The 13,306-nt window shown below is 54.7% G+C and overlaps 5 protein-coding genes across 5 annotated transcripts; all 5 read left to right on the forward strand.

The window, feature by feature from the left end:
- Window positions 1-918: 918 nt before the first annotated feature.
- LTR77_000846 (uncharacterized protein) lies at window positions 919-1,341 on the forward strand (the record flags this gene model as incomplete). The annotated part of the gene is made up of 1 exon (XM_064798111.1): window positions 919-1,341. The coding sequence occupies one exon, from the start codon at window positions 919-921 to the stop codon at window positions 1,339-1,341; it is 423 nt and encodes a 140-aa protein (XP_064664345.1).
- A 313-nt stretch (window positions 1,342-1,654) lies between these two features.
- On the forward strand, window positions 1,655-4,189 carry LTR77_000847 (uncharacterized protein; the record flags this gene model as incomplete). The annotated part of the gene is made up of 2 exons (XM_064798112.1): window positions 1,655-1,828; window positions 1,889-4,189. The coding sequence occupies 2 exons, from the start codon at window positions 1,655-1,657 to the stop codon at window positions 4,187-4,189; spliced, it is 2,475 nt and encodes an 824-aa protein (XP_064664346.1).
- Window positions 4,190-4,948: 759 nt separating this feature from the next.
- On the forward strand, window positions 4,949-5,854 carry LTR77_000848 (uncharacterized protein; the record flags this gene model as incomplete). The annotated part of the gene is made up of 2 exons (XM_064798113.1): window positions 4,949-5,154; window positions 5,230-5,854. The coding sequence occupies 2 exons, from the start codon at window positions 4,949-4,951 to the stop codon at window positions 5,852-5,854; spliced, it is 831 nt and encodes a 276-aa protein (XP_064664347.1).
- A 317-nt stretch (window positions 5,855-6,171) lies between these two features.
- Window positions 6,172-7,008, forward strand: LTR77_000849 (uncharacterized protein; the record flags this gene model as incomplete). Its single annotated transcript, XM_064798114.1, has 2 exons — window positions 6,172-6,439; window positions 6,590-7,008. 2 exons carry the CDS (start codon window positions 6,172-6,174, stop codon window positions 7,006-7,008), a joined length of 687 nt encoding a protein of 228 aa, XP_064664348.1.
- Window positions 7,009-8,493: 1,485 nt separating this feature from the next.
- Window positions 8,494-13,019, forward strand: LTR77_000850 (uncharacterized protein; the record flags this gene model as incomplete). The annotated part of the gene is made up of 2 exons (XM_064798115.1): window positions 8,494-8,651; window positions 8,708-13,019. 2 exons carry the CDS (start codon window positions 8,494-8,496, stop codon window positions 13,017-13,019), a joined length of 4,470 nt encoding a protein of 1,489 aa, XP_064664349.1.
- Window positions 13,020-13,306: the final 287 nt, after the last annotated feature.

Raw genomic sequence — 13,306 nt, forward strand, 5'->3', positions numbered from 1 at the left:
GCGGCTCAAAATGTCAATACTAAGCATGGTTCTTGGATACCCGGACGCGGTGGAATTTAGCATGGCGTTGCATAGATCGGTATTGGGTGTACATACGCCGCCTGGCAAGGCCAAATGAAAGTATACGTGCTAATGCAGAAATCTTTCATGCTGGCCACGACATAGCTGATTCGAAGCGAACGACATAAGATGCTGAGACATCTCTGCTCTCCAGCATACGGCCCCTCGAATCGTTGGTCGCGTCTTCTGCTAATGCTTTAGAGACGTGCGGGAACACAGAGATCTCCTGACACGAGCTGGGTACGACCTCTTGGCTATGCAAATTTAGCTGAGTCGGTTGCAGAGACCGAATTGGGAAGCTACCGAGAATTCGAAATCATCGCTCTCTGAGTCTTTGCTCTTCTCCAGCTACTTCCATCGTAACCTCGGACCATCGATGGGCCTGCAGACACCATGGCCGGGTCGGATGTAACAAAATGTGTCTCGACTCGAAACTACAATGGACTTCTACTTGAGCTGAGGCGCAGCTGTTCACGAAGGTCTCCTGATCGGCGCCACCGGATGGAAGTGCAACCCATACATTGCCCACTCGAGGTGTGGTGTCGACTGCGGACCATAACGTGCTGATGCTGAGGAAGGCTATGGGTGGCTCACACAGACTGCCAGCCGCTGAAAGATACGGTTGCGTGACCTTGTCTCACCATGCTGATGCTATTACTGGAAGCGCAAGTACGAATTGATCACGAAACTCAAATAGTTGACGTTCTATATAACTTCCAGAAGGTATACTCCCATTTTTCCCATCATCTCATCCCTTCAGCAACATCCCGCACAACCCAAAGCCTCTAAAAGCCGCATCTTCATCTTTACTACACCAATCGACATCGAATAACGGACCAATACGAGACAACTGCTACAATGAAGCCCACCGCAATCCTAGCCGCCGCGCTTTCTCTCGCCAGCTCCACCCTCGCTGCGCCCACCTCCCGCCCAGTCCTGCAAAGCAAGATCCAAACCCTCGAGATTCAGATCCTTAACATAGTCAACGACATCGTCCAATCCAGCTCCACCCTCCAATCCGACTACAGCGCCGGCATCCTTCAATTCAACGACCTCGCGAACGAGCTTCAAGGTCCGTTGCCATGCGCGCCTTTCGTTCCCGGCCGTCCGAGCACGAAGAAGCAGGCGATCACGGCACTGCAGAGTTCGCAGGAGGGGTTGATGATGCTGTCGTTGGATTTGCAGGATCCGGAGTTGAAGGCAAAGAAGGGAGATTTTCATGGGGATGTTTGTGTGGCTTTGGATTGGTATGCTGCGGTTTCTGAGTTTGTTGGGGTGTAGAGAGGTTAGTGAAGGACTGTGATTGCATAGGGTTACGGATGGGAGGGCGAGGGAGCAACGAGATGAGCGAGTCACTTCGGCGTCATGTATATATAATCCATCGGTTCAACAGCACATAGTCCCAAGCATCATACTCATCTATGAGGCTCGTCTTGTTTGGAAGTGCTGTTGGAGCGCCAAGAATTATCACGTGCTGACGCATCGATTTGGAGATTGCGGCAGCTCCCGTTCTTGTTTACTTCGGCTTCGACAAAGCTCACAACACCACCACCAACTGCCAACAGCGCGCACTGTACATACACTCTTCGCAACGATGGCGCCGAATACCACGTTGACAGCGAACATGCACACGTTCGCCGCGCGCCATAATACCTTCACCATCGCGCATCAACTTAGCAAGCGACGCGCATCACAGACCAACGGCAAGAAGAAGGCAGCTGGCGCCAACGTAGTCGAATGGACGCACGAGCAGCCTACTGGAGAAGATGTATGTATATCATAGACTATTGCATTGACCGCATGAGCACTAACGAACGTGTCATAACAGCTCGCACGCGCCGGCTTCTTCTTTCGCCCCGCCATAGACAGCCCGGACAACGTACAATGTTTCCTCTGCTCCGTCAAACTCGACGGCTGGGAACCCTCCGACAACCCGATCGAAGAGCATCTGGCGCACTCCGGTAGCTGTGTCTGGGCGCGTAGCATTTACGCCGGATCTTCTGCGCAGCGAGATTACGATGCAGCGGCAGACCCAATGTCTGAAGACCTGGTGGCTGCGCGCAAAGGAACGTTCAATGTAGGATTAGGGTGGCCGCACGAAGACAAGAAGGGCTGGAAGTGTAAGATTGGCAAGATGGTGGAGGCAGGATGGTGCTATGACCCTGCACCTGCTGGAGCCGAAGGCGTTGGCGAGGAAGAGGAGGCTGATGGTGTTACGTGCTTCTACTGCGATATCAGTCTGGATGGATGGGAGCCAAAGGACGACCCAATGGCAGAGCACCAGAAGCGGAGCCCAGAATGCGCTTTCTTCGCGCTGGTAGAGAAGTTCGGTAGCGGCACAAGCAAGAAGGCGGCCAAAGGAAGAGGCAAGAAGGGTGCATCGCGAGCGAGTACAGCCAGCAAAGCGAGCAGCAGGCTGAGCACGCAGTCGGCATTGAGCACATTCTCTCAGGAGCCGAGTCTCGCGGATATTGGGGCGGGTTTGGAATCCAATGTCGACGGAGCTACGGTGGATGATAGTATCATGTCAACAGCTTCGACGGCAACCGCCACAGGCAAGGGGACGAAGAAAGCTGGGAGGCCGAAAGGGGCGCCAAAGGGCGGCAAGGGCAGGAAGCGAGCGGGAACGGTGGACTCACAGGTTGAGCATGAGCCACTGTACCCAGACTTGGGTGCAGCGAGCCAGTCGCAGGATGTGTACGATGAAGAGATACGCGTCTCGTCGCCACCTCTACCAGTCGAGGAGCCAGCACCCGCTCCGGAGAAGAAGGGACGGAAAGGCACCAGGCAGTCCAAGCAACCGCAGGTCGAGTCTTCAATACTCGAGATCAGCTCAATGGAGGTTTCAGCTCCAGCGAAGAAGACTACGCGTGGTCGCAAGCCCAAGACACAACCTGAACCAGAGCCTCCGGTCGCGGATGCCAGCGACAATAGCGATGTCTCTGCGCAACTGCAAGAGGAGCTCGAGCGGTCAATGGACTTCGACGCGCAGCCAGAAGACACCGCCCCACAGCCTGAAGAGCTGTCCAGATCAAAGCGAGGTGTCAAGCGTACTTCGGAGGGGCTGGCCAAACGAGAATCCCAGCTGAGGACCGTTAGTGCCGTCGTCGTGGAGTTCCCTGTGCCGCCGAAGGCTGCTACTGGACCCAAGGGCAAGAAAGGGAGGCAGGCGAGCAAGCAGATTGCGCCTGCAGTCCCAGAAGATCAAGATACGCAGGCGGACGAACAACAGTCGACCCAGGAGGACACTCTCATGTCAGAACTCGAGCCCGCAGCGAGCAAGCAAACGGAGACGAAGAAAGCGCCAGCCAAAGGCAAGCGAGGCGGTCGGAAAGCTTCGTCGACACGCTCGTCTCGGTCTTCGAAGGCCACTGTTGTTGCGACAGAGCCAGAGCAGACGGAGACGCAAGAAGACTTGGAGCGAGACGAGCGCGAGATCGAGGCGGAGCTTGAACGCATTGCTGCTGAGCAGGCGGCATTGCAAGTAGAGCAAGAGAATACCGCGGAGTTTGAAGTGTCGCCATCGCAGCAGCATACTGAGCAGGTTCGCAGCGCCGTCAGCTCACAAGCTGGCAGCCGACGGCAGAGCACGAAAGCCAAACTATCTTCACCGCCGCAACTCCCACTGATGGATTTCTCTGGTAAGACAGCTACGCCAAGTCCTGCTGGTAGCGACAAGGAGAACCAGCCCTCTTCTGCCGCCGCACCCTCTACGAAGAAGCAGCCTCCAGCGCAAGCACCTATGCTGTCTCCAACAAAGACCACTCGCATCCCGCTCGCGCCAGGCACGCCCAACCGTGCGCTACTATCACCATCGAAGCGTCTCTCACTCACCAAACAGGTCCGCCAACTCACCTCAACCCAGCCCTGGAAGCCCATCGATCTCGACAACGTCCTTCTCGTGTCGCCACAGCCTACGCCAGGCACACTGGCCAATCGTTTAGCCGGTGCCGCCGGAACGCTGACGTCTCCGGAGAAGGGGCTGACGGTGGAGGGCTGGATCATGCGGCAAGCGGAGAAGGCGGACGAGGATCTGAGGAGGAAGTGTGAGGAAATGGTTGGGGTGTTTGAGAGGGAGGGCGTAAGGGCTTTGGGGAGTCTGCAGGGGATCGTTGTTGGTGGGACGTAACGGATGCTTCGACGTGCTTGCTGACTTGAGGAAGAAATGTTGGATACATGAGCGATGGTGTACGGTGTATTCGCCAGTGGAAGGAACAAAGAGAACCACTTATGCAAATCAAGATGATGTCTTTGGTAAACTGCAGTTGAGTAACAAAGCCAATGTCTTCACCCTTAACCGACCTCTGAATTTCTCGACTTTCCTTCCCTTCAACGAGGACGAATATGGACGTTCAGGTGGACTGTAAAAGATTGGTATAGTCATCCAAAATGAGTATATTAGCGCGAGTGGTATATGACTTCACTTTTCGAAGCAAGTGAATTTCGTCGTCAAGGCGACTTCGTGCAAACGGAGGCCCAACGCGTTGAACAACATACACGTCAAGTATGTTCTGCTTCTTGCACCAGCGCGTAAACACGAAGTCCTGTCGTAAACACATACACAGACAACTCTCATCCTCGCAGCCAAACCCATCAACAGCGGCAGCCGGTCATCAAAATCCAGACGTTGCTTCTCAGCACTGCTCGCGACGTTCTTTACTACTCTCGAACCTGTCCCAGACCTTCCGCCAACAACCAATGCCGAACAGGCCAAGATGAGTTCCCTCGAGAACTTCATCACGAGGGCCATGGCCTTGTGGTATGCTCTCGTCCACGACTGGGCGCTCGTCATACTTCCCGCTGCGTCCTCACGGTTGTGTACGCCTTCGCCTGCCACCCTGTCGTCTTTCTACTCGGCCTCACCGTCCTCGTGACCTCCGGAATTCTCATGTACGAACACCTCTTCGACAGCTCATCTTCTCCGACCTACGAAGACTGGCTCCAGAACGGCGGGCTACTTATTCCCAGCATATCCGAATACGACATCTGCATCATCTGTCGCGATGTCCCGAATGATCCGGTACAGACGTCGAAATGCAAGCACGTTTTCTGTTCCGATTGCTGTTTTGAGTGGTTCAAGCGCGGAAATTCGAGGTACGTCTTTGTTCTGGCCCTGAGGTTCAAGGATCAGTCGCTGACAGCTGCGTTATCTAGTTGTCCACTCTGCAGACAGCGCCTCTTCCATCACGCCTCCTACAGCGGCAAGCCCGTCCAGGAATACATCGTCAAACTGACCGTCTTGTTGATGCTCGTCGCCTTACCCCTGGAGACTATCGGCATGTGCAACGTGAAAAACCATCCAGCTTACGGCCTTGTGTGCCTTGGCGGATGGGTTTGGCACTACGGCAGCTTGGCATACGCGACCGAGATGCGCAAGCACTTCGAGACAGAGTGGTGGAAGTGGTTGGAAGGGCTGGATAGTTGGGTGGAGGATGAAGGCATAGGTGATGGTATACAAGCTCTCGACCTGTTCGTGGCGGCGACATGGTTGGTGTATCAGGCTGTTGTGTTCGAGCGAATGTTGGAAGAGTGGGTCGATCCGGATATGTTGTGGAAGGGAGTGGTTTGGCTTGCAGCTGACGTTGTGTCATACGTCGGAAGACTCGGAGAGCTGGGGTCTGTCTGCCGGAGGTTTTTTCATGAGCGAAGGGGATGGCCGGAGGATTCAATCACGGACGACCCTAAGCAGAGTCAGCATGAGAGGCATAACGTCGTCCGGAAGAGATACGCCCTCGTTGTACAGCTATTCTGCGGTCGGAGTCTTGGTAGTATGATCCATGCCTGGTTTGAATGATACGTGCCGTGTTCACATGGCTTCGGAGTGTCTTGAGTCCTCGTGGCATCTTGTCTCCTTCTCGTCTTCAAGACAGAACCTGTCTTTCGCCCAGATAGGACCATCTCATGTTGTCTCTGTTGAATGATATCTTTAGTATATGTTCTCATCATGGAGGCCCAGTTGGACTACTTTCATTCAAACCACACTCCCTCTCATCCTGCGATATTGGTATTGCCTCAAGGAACCGCAGGCACTCACATTTTCCGTCTGCCAACTCGTATCAGCCTCTTTGAAGCCAACAGCCCATCCACCAGTGCAATCTTGAAGCAACCAAAATGCGCTGGCGCGCACTCATCCTCAGCGCAACAGCCACCTACGCTATCCTCTACCACCCAACCGTCCTTCTTCTCTGCTTCTGCGTCTCCGCCGTCTACACATACCTGACACCCAACTCAGCACCCCTCAACACTCCCGCCGGGCGTGCCAGGCATACAACTGCGAGGTTCATTAATGCTTACGCGGACTGGGCCATGAGCGGGGAGATTCGAGCCGACGTCCAGCTTGATGTTGATGAAATCTGCATCATCTGTCGCGACACGCCGAGTAAGCCGGTGCAGATCGTGAGGTGCGGGCATGTATTCTGTTCTTCTTGCTGGAGAGTGTGGATCGGGAGGCGCAATGTGAAGTAAGTGGTTGCAAAGACGGCAAGCTTTCGGTTGCAGAGAAGTCAGTGGCTGACAGACCTTTGCACAGGCCCACAATGTACCCGCCGCCTCTTCCCCTTCCGCTTCGAGAACCGCAATCTGGAAGTACTCACAAAGTTCAAGCTGTCTTTGCTACTCGTCACGGAAGTCCTGTCCCCTATGAGTATCCTCTTCGGGCCGTTGAAACGTTTCCACATTATCGCCAGCTCGTGTGGAACGACTGCGATGTCCTTGTACATTGGCGTTCTATGGCTGAGCCGCCGTCGGAACGGGGCAGAGTGGTGGAGGGATCTGGAGCAAGCGCAGGGTGATGAGGAGTACGAAGCGATGATGCTCTTCTGGCATGCAGTGGGCAATGTTTGTGCAGCGGGCTGGTTTTTGTACCAGGCGGTGGTGTTTGAGAGAATGGTGTCGCCGTGGATGCCTGAGTTCTCGAACTGGAACTTGACTGTTGGATGGATATGCTAGGCTGTCTGGCAATGAGCGGTCGGATTGCTGGTTGTTGCTAGTATGGTGACACCATGAAACTCCAGGAAGGATGATGCGTCCAGGTGATGTATCTTAAAAGGTGCGATCGAGAGTGCATTGGCTTCCATGTACCGTATGCATTTTGCAACGAGAAGAGACCAGGATAGTAGGTATTCTCGCTAGCTCACTCTTTCTACTTCTGGTTCCCATCTTGTCATGTTCAAGTGTAGGTGAGGATGAATTAAGGACTTAGCTGAGCTCATACGCAGCTATTTCGCGTTGACTGCTCTTCGTTCTGCCGTCGCCGCGTGGTGGAAGAACCAACACACTGCCTGCAATGCAAGGAAGATCCCACTCGAGTGACACAGCATGCCAACGTTAAAAGCACTTCATCTCGTCCATCTCTCGTCTCGACCTCGCCTCCCTATCCATTTTCTGTACGGAGGTAGGCTTTTGAGCCTTCTTTCCCATGGATTCCATTGGGACCGGGCTCCAGGATGCTTTACTGAGACATTGCGGACTACTACTCCGCGGGGAGGATTTTTCCCCACGCCACGCATGCCATCCGCTCGAGCGGCCTGAGTCTCGTCCGTCCATGCGTGACTGTACGATGTCCCCGACACGGTAAGATGACAGCCCTACAACGCGAACACGGAACCATGGTCTGTGCCCTGATCAAACGGTCAGTCGGAAAGCAGGCAAGGCCAAACAAAGGCTGCCGCATTGAGACCGCCCGCGGGGAGTCCCACTGCCACGTGCAGGGGCACGCCTTAACCTCCCGAATATTGGACAGGGAGAAACAACAACGAAACAATTTGCCGGCCCGGCAAACGATGGCTGGTCTCACAGCAAGGGGCTATTCCATCAATATGCCAAGCGCCTGACCTAGAATCAGTTGCCTTTCTCGGTTCTCGCTTGGGGTCCGACAAAGTTGGTTGGTCTTGCGTCCGGCTTGAGATTATTTCCACCTACATGTACGTGAGAATACTTGGTCGACGCCTTGCAATCACGGCCGCGCTCGCGCAAACAAATGAGATCTACTGCAGTCAGATCGAGGCGCATAAGCAGCTTCGGGACAATGCCAACAGCCCAGCAACTCCCAGAAAATTGCCAACATGGAATATCAATAGCATTCGCCACCGGGCCTAATATAACGGTGTCTCTCGTCTAGCCCTCCACCCCACCAAATTCCAACCAAGCACGGGCTGAAACCCTCTTGTGTCGCTCTAAAACACGCCCACTTCAGGGATTGAGCAGACGTGCCGTACCGTAGGCTACATCCTCTATTTCCTGACTCCTATCCCTAGAAAGTGTCCTCCATAACGCATTCTTTGCCATTGCGCATCCATACGGCGCATCTTGGACGACATAACTACTTGCTCTCACTCGGTATACTTTGGCAAATGCGATAAGCTGGAGAAACGATCGCGGCGCAAGGCCGCCTCCTGGCGACTGTCTTTCAATCGCGACCGCGACTCAGACAATATGAGCCCGGACAGGACTCGCAGCGACGAAGAAGAAGAGTCTCAGGACGAGGGATCAGTGAGCGAGAGTGAGCCCTCGGACCAATGCGAAGATGACCGCTGCCGGGGACCTACGCCGCCGATATGGCATTGTGTTGACTGCGACAGTTCGTATTGCAGGTGAGTGAGCCTAGAAATCTCCGTATGCGGGTGGGTGTCTCATCTTGTGTTCACAGCGAGTGCTGGCCTCTCCAAGGACCCCACAAACCGAAGAAGCGCGGCAGAGATGGAGTGCCACACGAGAAAACTAACCCATTCGTTGTCCGGAAATTGAAAGTCATCCTCCACCCCACAAAGAAACCAGAGGAGATCCAGCGACTTCACGAGGAAGACGAATCGACAAAGTGGTTTGGCGTCGCTCGCGATCTCACCGGACGGCCGAATCTTGAGGACTATGGTCGATATGCTTCCCTCATGTCATCGATCTCACCCATTGAGAGCCAGGGCAACCGCTATCCGCAGCTTGTATCCTTCATTGGAGTCACAAATGCGGGCAAGTCGACTTTGATCAAAATGCTGGTCAACCACGACCTGGCTGGTGCTGATCCTGATAGCCGCTCAATGTTTCCATCGCCTGTTGTGGGATCCGTCGTTAACGATGCACTGCCGACTTCTGGAGATGTACATCTTTATGCCGACCCGGCGACTCATTCCGAGCAGCTTCCAATCCTGTATGCAGATTGTGAGGGTTTTGAGGGTGGCGAGAGGACTCCGCTCGGTGCTCGCTCACGGAGACGTGCGAAATCTGACCCTTCAAGGGATGAACCGTCTAAATTGGCTCATGTGCATGCGCGGCCTATCCAGTGGGCCAACACCGAGGAGTCTCGACAGCGAGAGTATGCCGTGACAGCACTGTATCCGCGACTGCTCTACACCTTCTCAGACTGCGTGGTGTTTGTGCTGCGCAACCCCAAGACCTTCCAGTCCGCAGTCTTGACCAAACTCCTGGACTGGGGTGTTTCTGCTTTGGAGAAGTCTATCAACCAGCCTGCTCTGCCACACTGCGTCGTTGCGCTGAACGGCACCGATCCAGGCGTGGACGACAAGGAGTGGGATATCAATTATGCCACGCAGAGTCTCCTATCTACCGTCAAGGGCGCCTTGGATTATGTTGAGGGTGTACCGCGGTTCCGGGAGCTGGCCGAACACTGGCGGCTACTGGGCAAGCACATCTACACCGTCGAGGACCTCATACTACGCTACTATAGCTCCTTCAAGGTCGTCCGGATACCAAGCCGACCACTCTACACCAAAATCGACGAACAAATCGGCAAACTCCATGGCGTCATCAAGCAAAACTGCGACGACTCCTTCCGATCAAAACGCCGTGCTCGTATGCTCACCAACGCCGACGAACTCAACACCTACCTGCAAAGCGGCTTTGACCACTTCACGACTCACCTCCACATCCCCTTCAACTTTATGCAAGTCTCGCTACTCCGAAACCCGATCCCAAACGACTTTGGCGGGCATATACTCCAGCTGTGCACCACGATCAGCTCTCAGCAGCCGAACCATCAACCCGGCCGGGTGTCATGGATGTTTGAGAAGATGAGTGTAATGCTCGCCTCCTGCGTGCTTCTTGATTGCGCCCGTTTTCGGAAAGGCCGGGTGGATGAGCTATTCACCAACTACGAAAAGTTCTTCGACTATGCTATGGGCGAGTATTTGGAATTGCATTACCGGTGTTCGTACGTCAGCTCGGATGGGAGACAGTGTCAGTTGGTCAAGGCCCGCCATCAGCCGAAGGGGCACCAAGATGATCAGGGTATCATTGCTGCTGGTGACTATCAAGCTGCGTTCGATTCGAGCTTTCTGCCTCGATGGAAGGGACAGCTTCGCTCGGCTGTCGAGAGTCTGCACCGTGACTTCTCGTATGAGCTGGAGCAGGCTTCACACGAGGACACGAATGCCATACCGGAAGAGCGCATCGCATTGGATCTTCACATTGAATACCTCAACCACTTCTTCGAGGCGGTGGGACCCGCGGGATCGATATGCAGTCACTCGACATGCTTCTGCTGCTTGATGGATGTACCCGAGCATCCTCTGCCTTGCGGTCATGTGTTGTGCACAGCATGCATCAAGGCGTATGGCAAGCAGCAGAAGTCTACTGTGCTGATGTCGTGCTGTCCGTTACATCGCGAGTCGACTTCCTGGGCGCGACCGGCACCGATCAAATTCAAGCCGCAAGGAGCTGGTGTACGTGTGCTCGCTCTCGACGGAGGAGGCATTCGCGGCATAGTCCAACTGGAAGTGCTGCACGCCATCGAGCAATGTCTCGGCGGCCATCTGCCTGTCCAAGCGTTCTTCGACCTGATGGTTGGATCTGGCACGGGCGGCATGCTTGCAGTCGCTCTATCGCAGAAGGATCGCACAGTTGACGGCTGCATCGACATGTTCACTGCGATGTGCGATCATGCGTTCACACCACGTCTCAAGGGCGTGCCAGTGATCAACCACCTTGTGCAAGCGTTCGGTAACGGACGGAAGTACAAAACGAAGCCTCTCCACGCTGCGCTGAAAACTGCCTTTAGCGACGATCTGGACCTCTTCGGTGCTTCTGATCGACTACGGACTGGCGCTAGAGTCGCCATCACGGCCTCCAGCGCAACAGGTCGGGAGTCGATGCTTCTCGCCAGCTATCGCAGAGCTGAGGACTCAGTACCCACGTACACTTTCGAGCGTCCACATGAACCCGACATGGAGCTGAAGGTGTGGGAGAGTGTAGCCGCCGCCTTGGCTAATCCAGTCTACTTTCGACCCTTTACGCATCATGGCAAGACATATCTTGATGGTGGTCTACGTTGCGTCAATCCAGCCTTCATCGCGGATAGGGAGCGACGCTTGATCTGGCCAGATGTCGGTGATCCAGACCTCTTTCTTTCCCTGGGTACGGGACAGAACCGTATCAGTGTGCTTGAGAAGCTGTCGAGCCGGCCGAAAGACAATCTGCCGTCGACGATGATTCCACGAGTAGGGCAGACGGGAGAAGAGGCTCGGAAAGCGGCAAAGACCTGGCAAAGAAAGGTAAATGAGATTCTGGACGCTGAAGTCGCATGGCAGGACTTTAGGTCCTATGCAGTGAAAGAACGCTCTGAGGCGAAGGGCAGACGATTCATCAGATTCAATCCGGATCTTGACAAGGAGCCACCTGCTGGGGACAGCAAAAGCGATCTGGAGAATTTGCAGGTCGTTGTGCGGAAGCGGCTGCAGACGCCTCACAGACTCGCTGCTCTGAAGAACGTAGCGCAGAGACTGGTGTCTTCGTCTTTCTACCTGGACATGCAGTCGAAAGCTACGGTTGAGAAGGGGGACCAGATGATCTCCGGGGTCATTCTGTGTCGTTTTGAAGACGGCAGTGATGATATGCGCTCTCTTGGGAAGATTCTCGAGGACAGGAGAAGCGAAGGGTTCGAGCCATACTTCTTCATCAAGCCAAACATGGAGAACGGCGAGCACACGAGCCGGATCACGATTACGATGGACGTCATTCGTGGCATGACGGATAATGCCGTGTTTGGTCTGCCGAACGTTCACATACCGCTCAAGGACGAGACGAAGACGACTTCGATTTCGCTGTTCTTGTCTGCGCACGACGGCTTGGAGCCAGATGGATTCCCAATCAGTGGCTTCCCACGAGTGCTGTTGGGAGAGGCTGCGACTGCAAAACCGCCTCGTCGTCCTCAGGGTGTTCGAGCGAGCTCGGAACAGCATGTACGCAATGTGAGCGCGAGGCATATGAAGACTGATTCGGACTCGCTGTCGCTCAATGGCTCGACTAGAGGTGCCCACAGCGAAGAGTCATGGCATGAAACCCAGTCCCGGGTTTCTCCATTCTACTCAAAAACTGGTCAACCAACCGGCCAGCCGAAGATGTCGTTGGCAGATCTGATCTCGCAGCATCAGCAGACGGGCAGTAGCATCAAGAACAGGACGAACCGATTCTGGACCTACATCGGCAACAACCACATGGCACTCCACCCAGAGATGTACTCAGCAGACGAACTGGCAAAATACGCAGCAAGCAACAAGGCCGCTCACGGCTCTTCAGGAATGCCATCAGAACTCGGCTCGCCATCCCAGGAAACCCTCACGAACCAGACCTCACCAATGCAATCTGCAACCGACGACATGTCCTCCCTCACCCTCGGCGCCTCTTCCCCTCCACCACCCGATGTCTCCGAGCTCGAAGCGGCAGACAAAGCCACGCGCGAAATGCAATACCAGCAACAAGTCGCCGCCTACTACCAAAACGCCGACTACGACCAGCCGACCTCACGCCCGGACTCACAGCCCCGCGAACCCGTCCCCGGCGCCTGCGAAACCGTCTTCGAAGAGGAAGAGGATAAAGAAGACATCGGCTCGTCGTACAGTGGGCACGAAGTGCACTATGCGAAGGCGAGTCCCATGGTTCAGGTACGAAACACCAAGAAGCGTAATACCCTTGACGCGTTTGTGGAGTTTTATTACGATGCGGAGCCATGAAAAGCAGAACGCACTTTGGGACATGAAGCGATGATGAACAGTGTTGATTTTTGGTTGTGTAGATTCCACCTCCGTATGCTGCTGTATCGCCACGCGAAGCGGCTGAATCGAGTCCGCTTGAGGCGGTTGTTGAGACTGCTTTGCCTGATCCGAGGTGAGTTCTCTATTTCCGTTCTCTATGTCTTGAAGAATCGGCCAGATGGAGGTGCTTGGAAGGTGGCGTGGCGACCGTTACTAGCGGATTGGAGCTAACGTGTGGGCTTGAACTTTAGTACCAGTGCTGCGCT

This window comes from Saxophila tyrrhenica, assembly GCF_035928015.1.
Source record: "Saxophila tyrrhenica strain CCFEE 5935 chromosome Unknown scaffold_1, whole genome shotgun sequence".
In the NCBI taxonomy this organism is placed as follows: domain Eukaryota; kingdom Fungi; phylum Ascomycota; class Dothideomycetes; order Mycosphaerellales; family Extremaceae; genus Saxophila; species Saxophila tyrrhenica.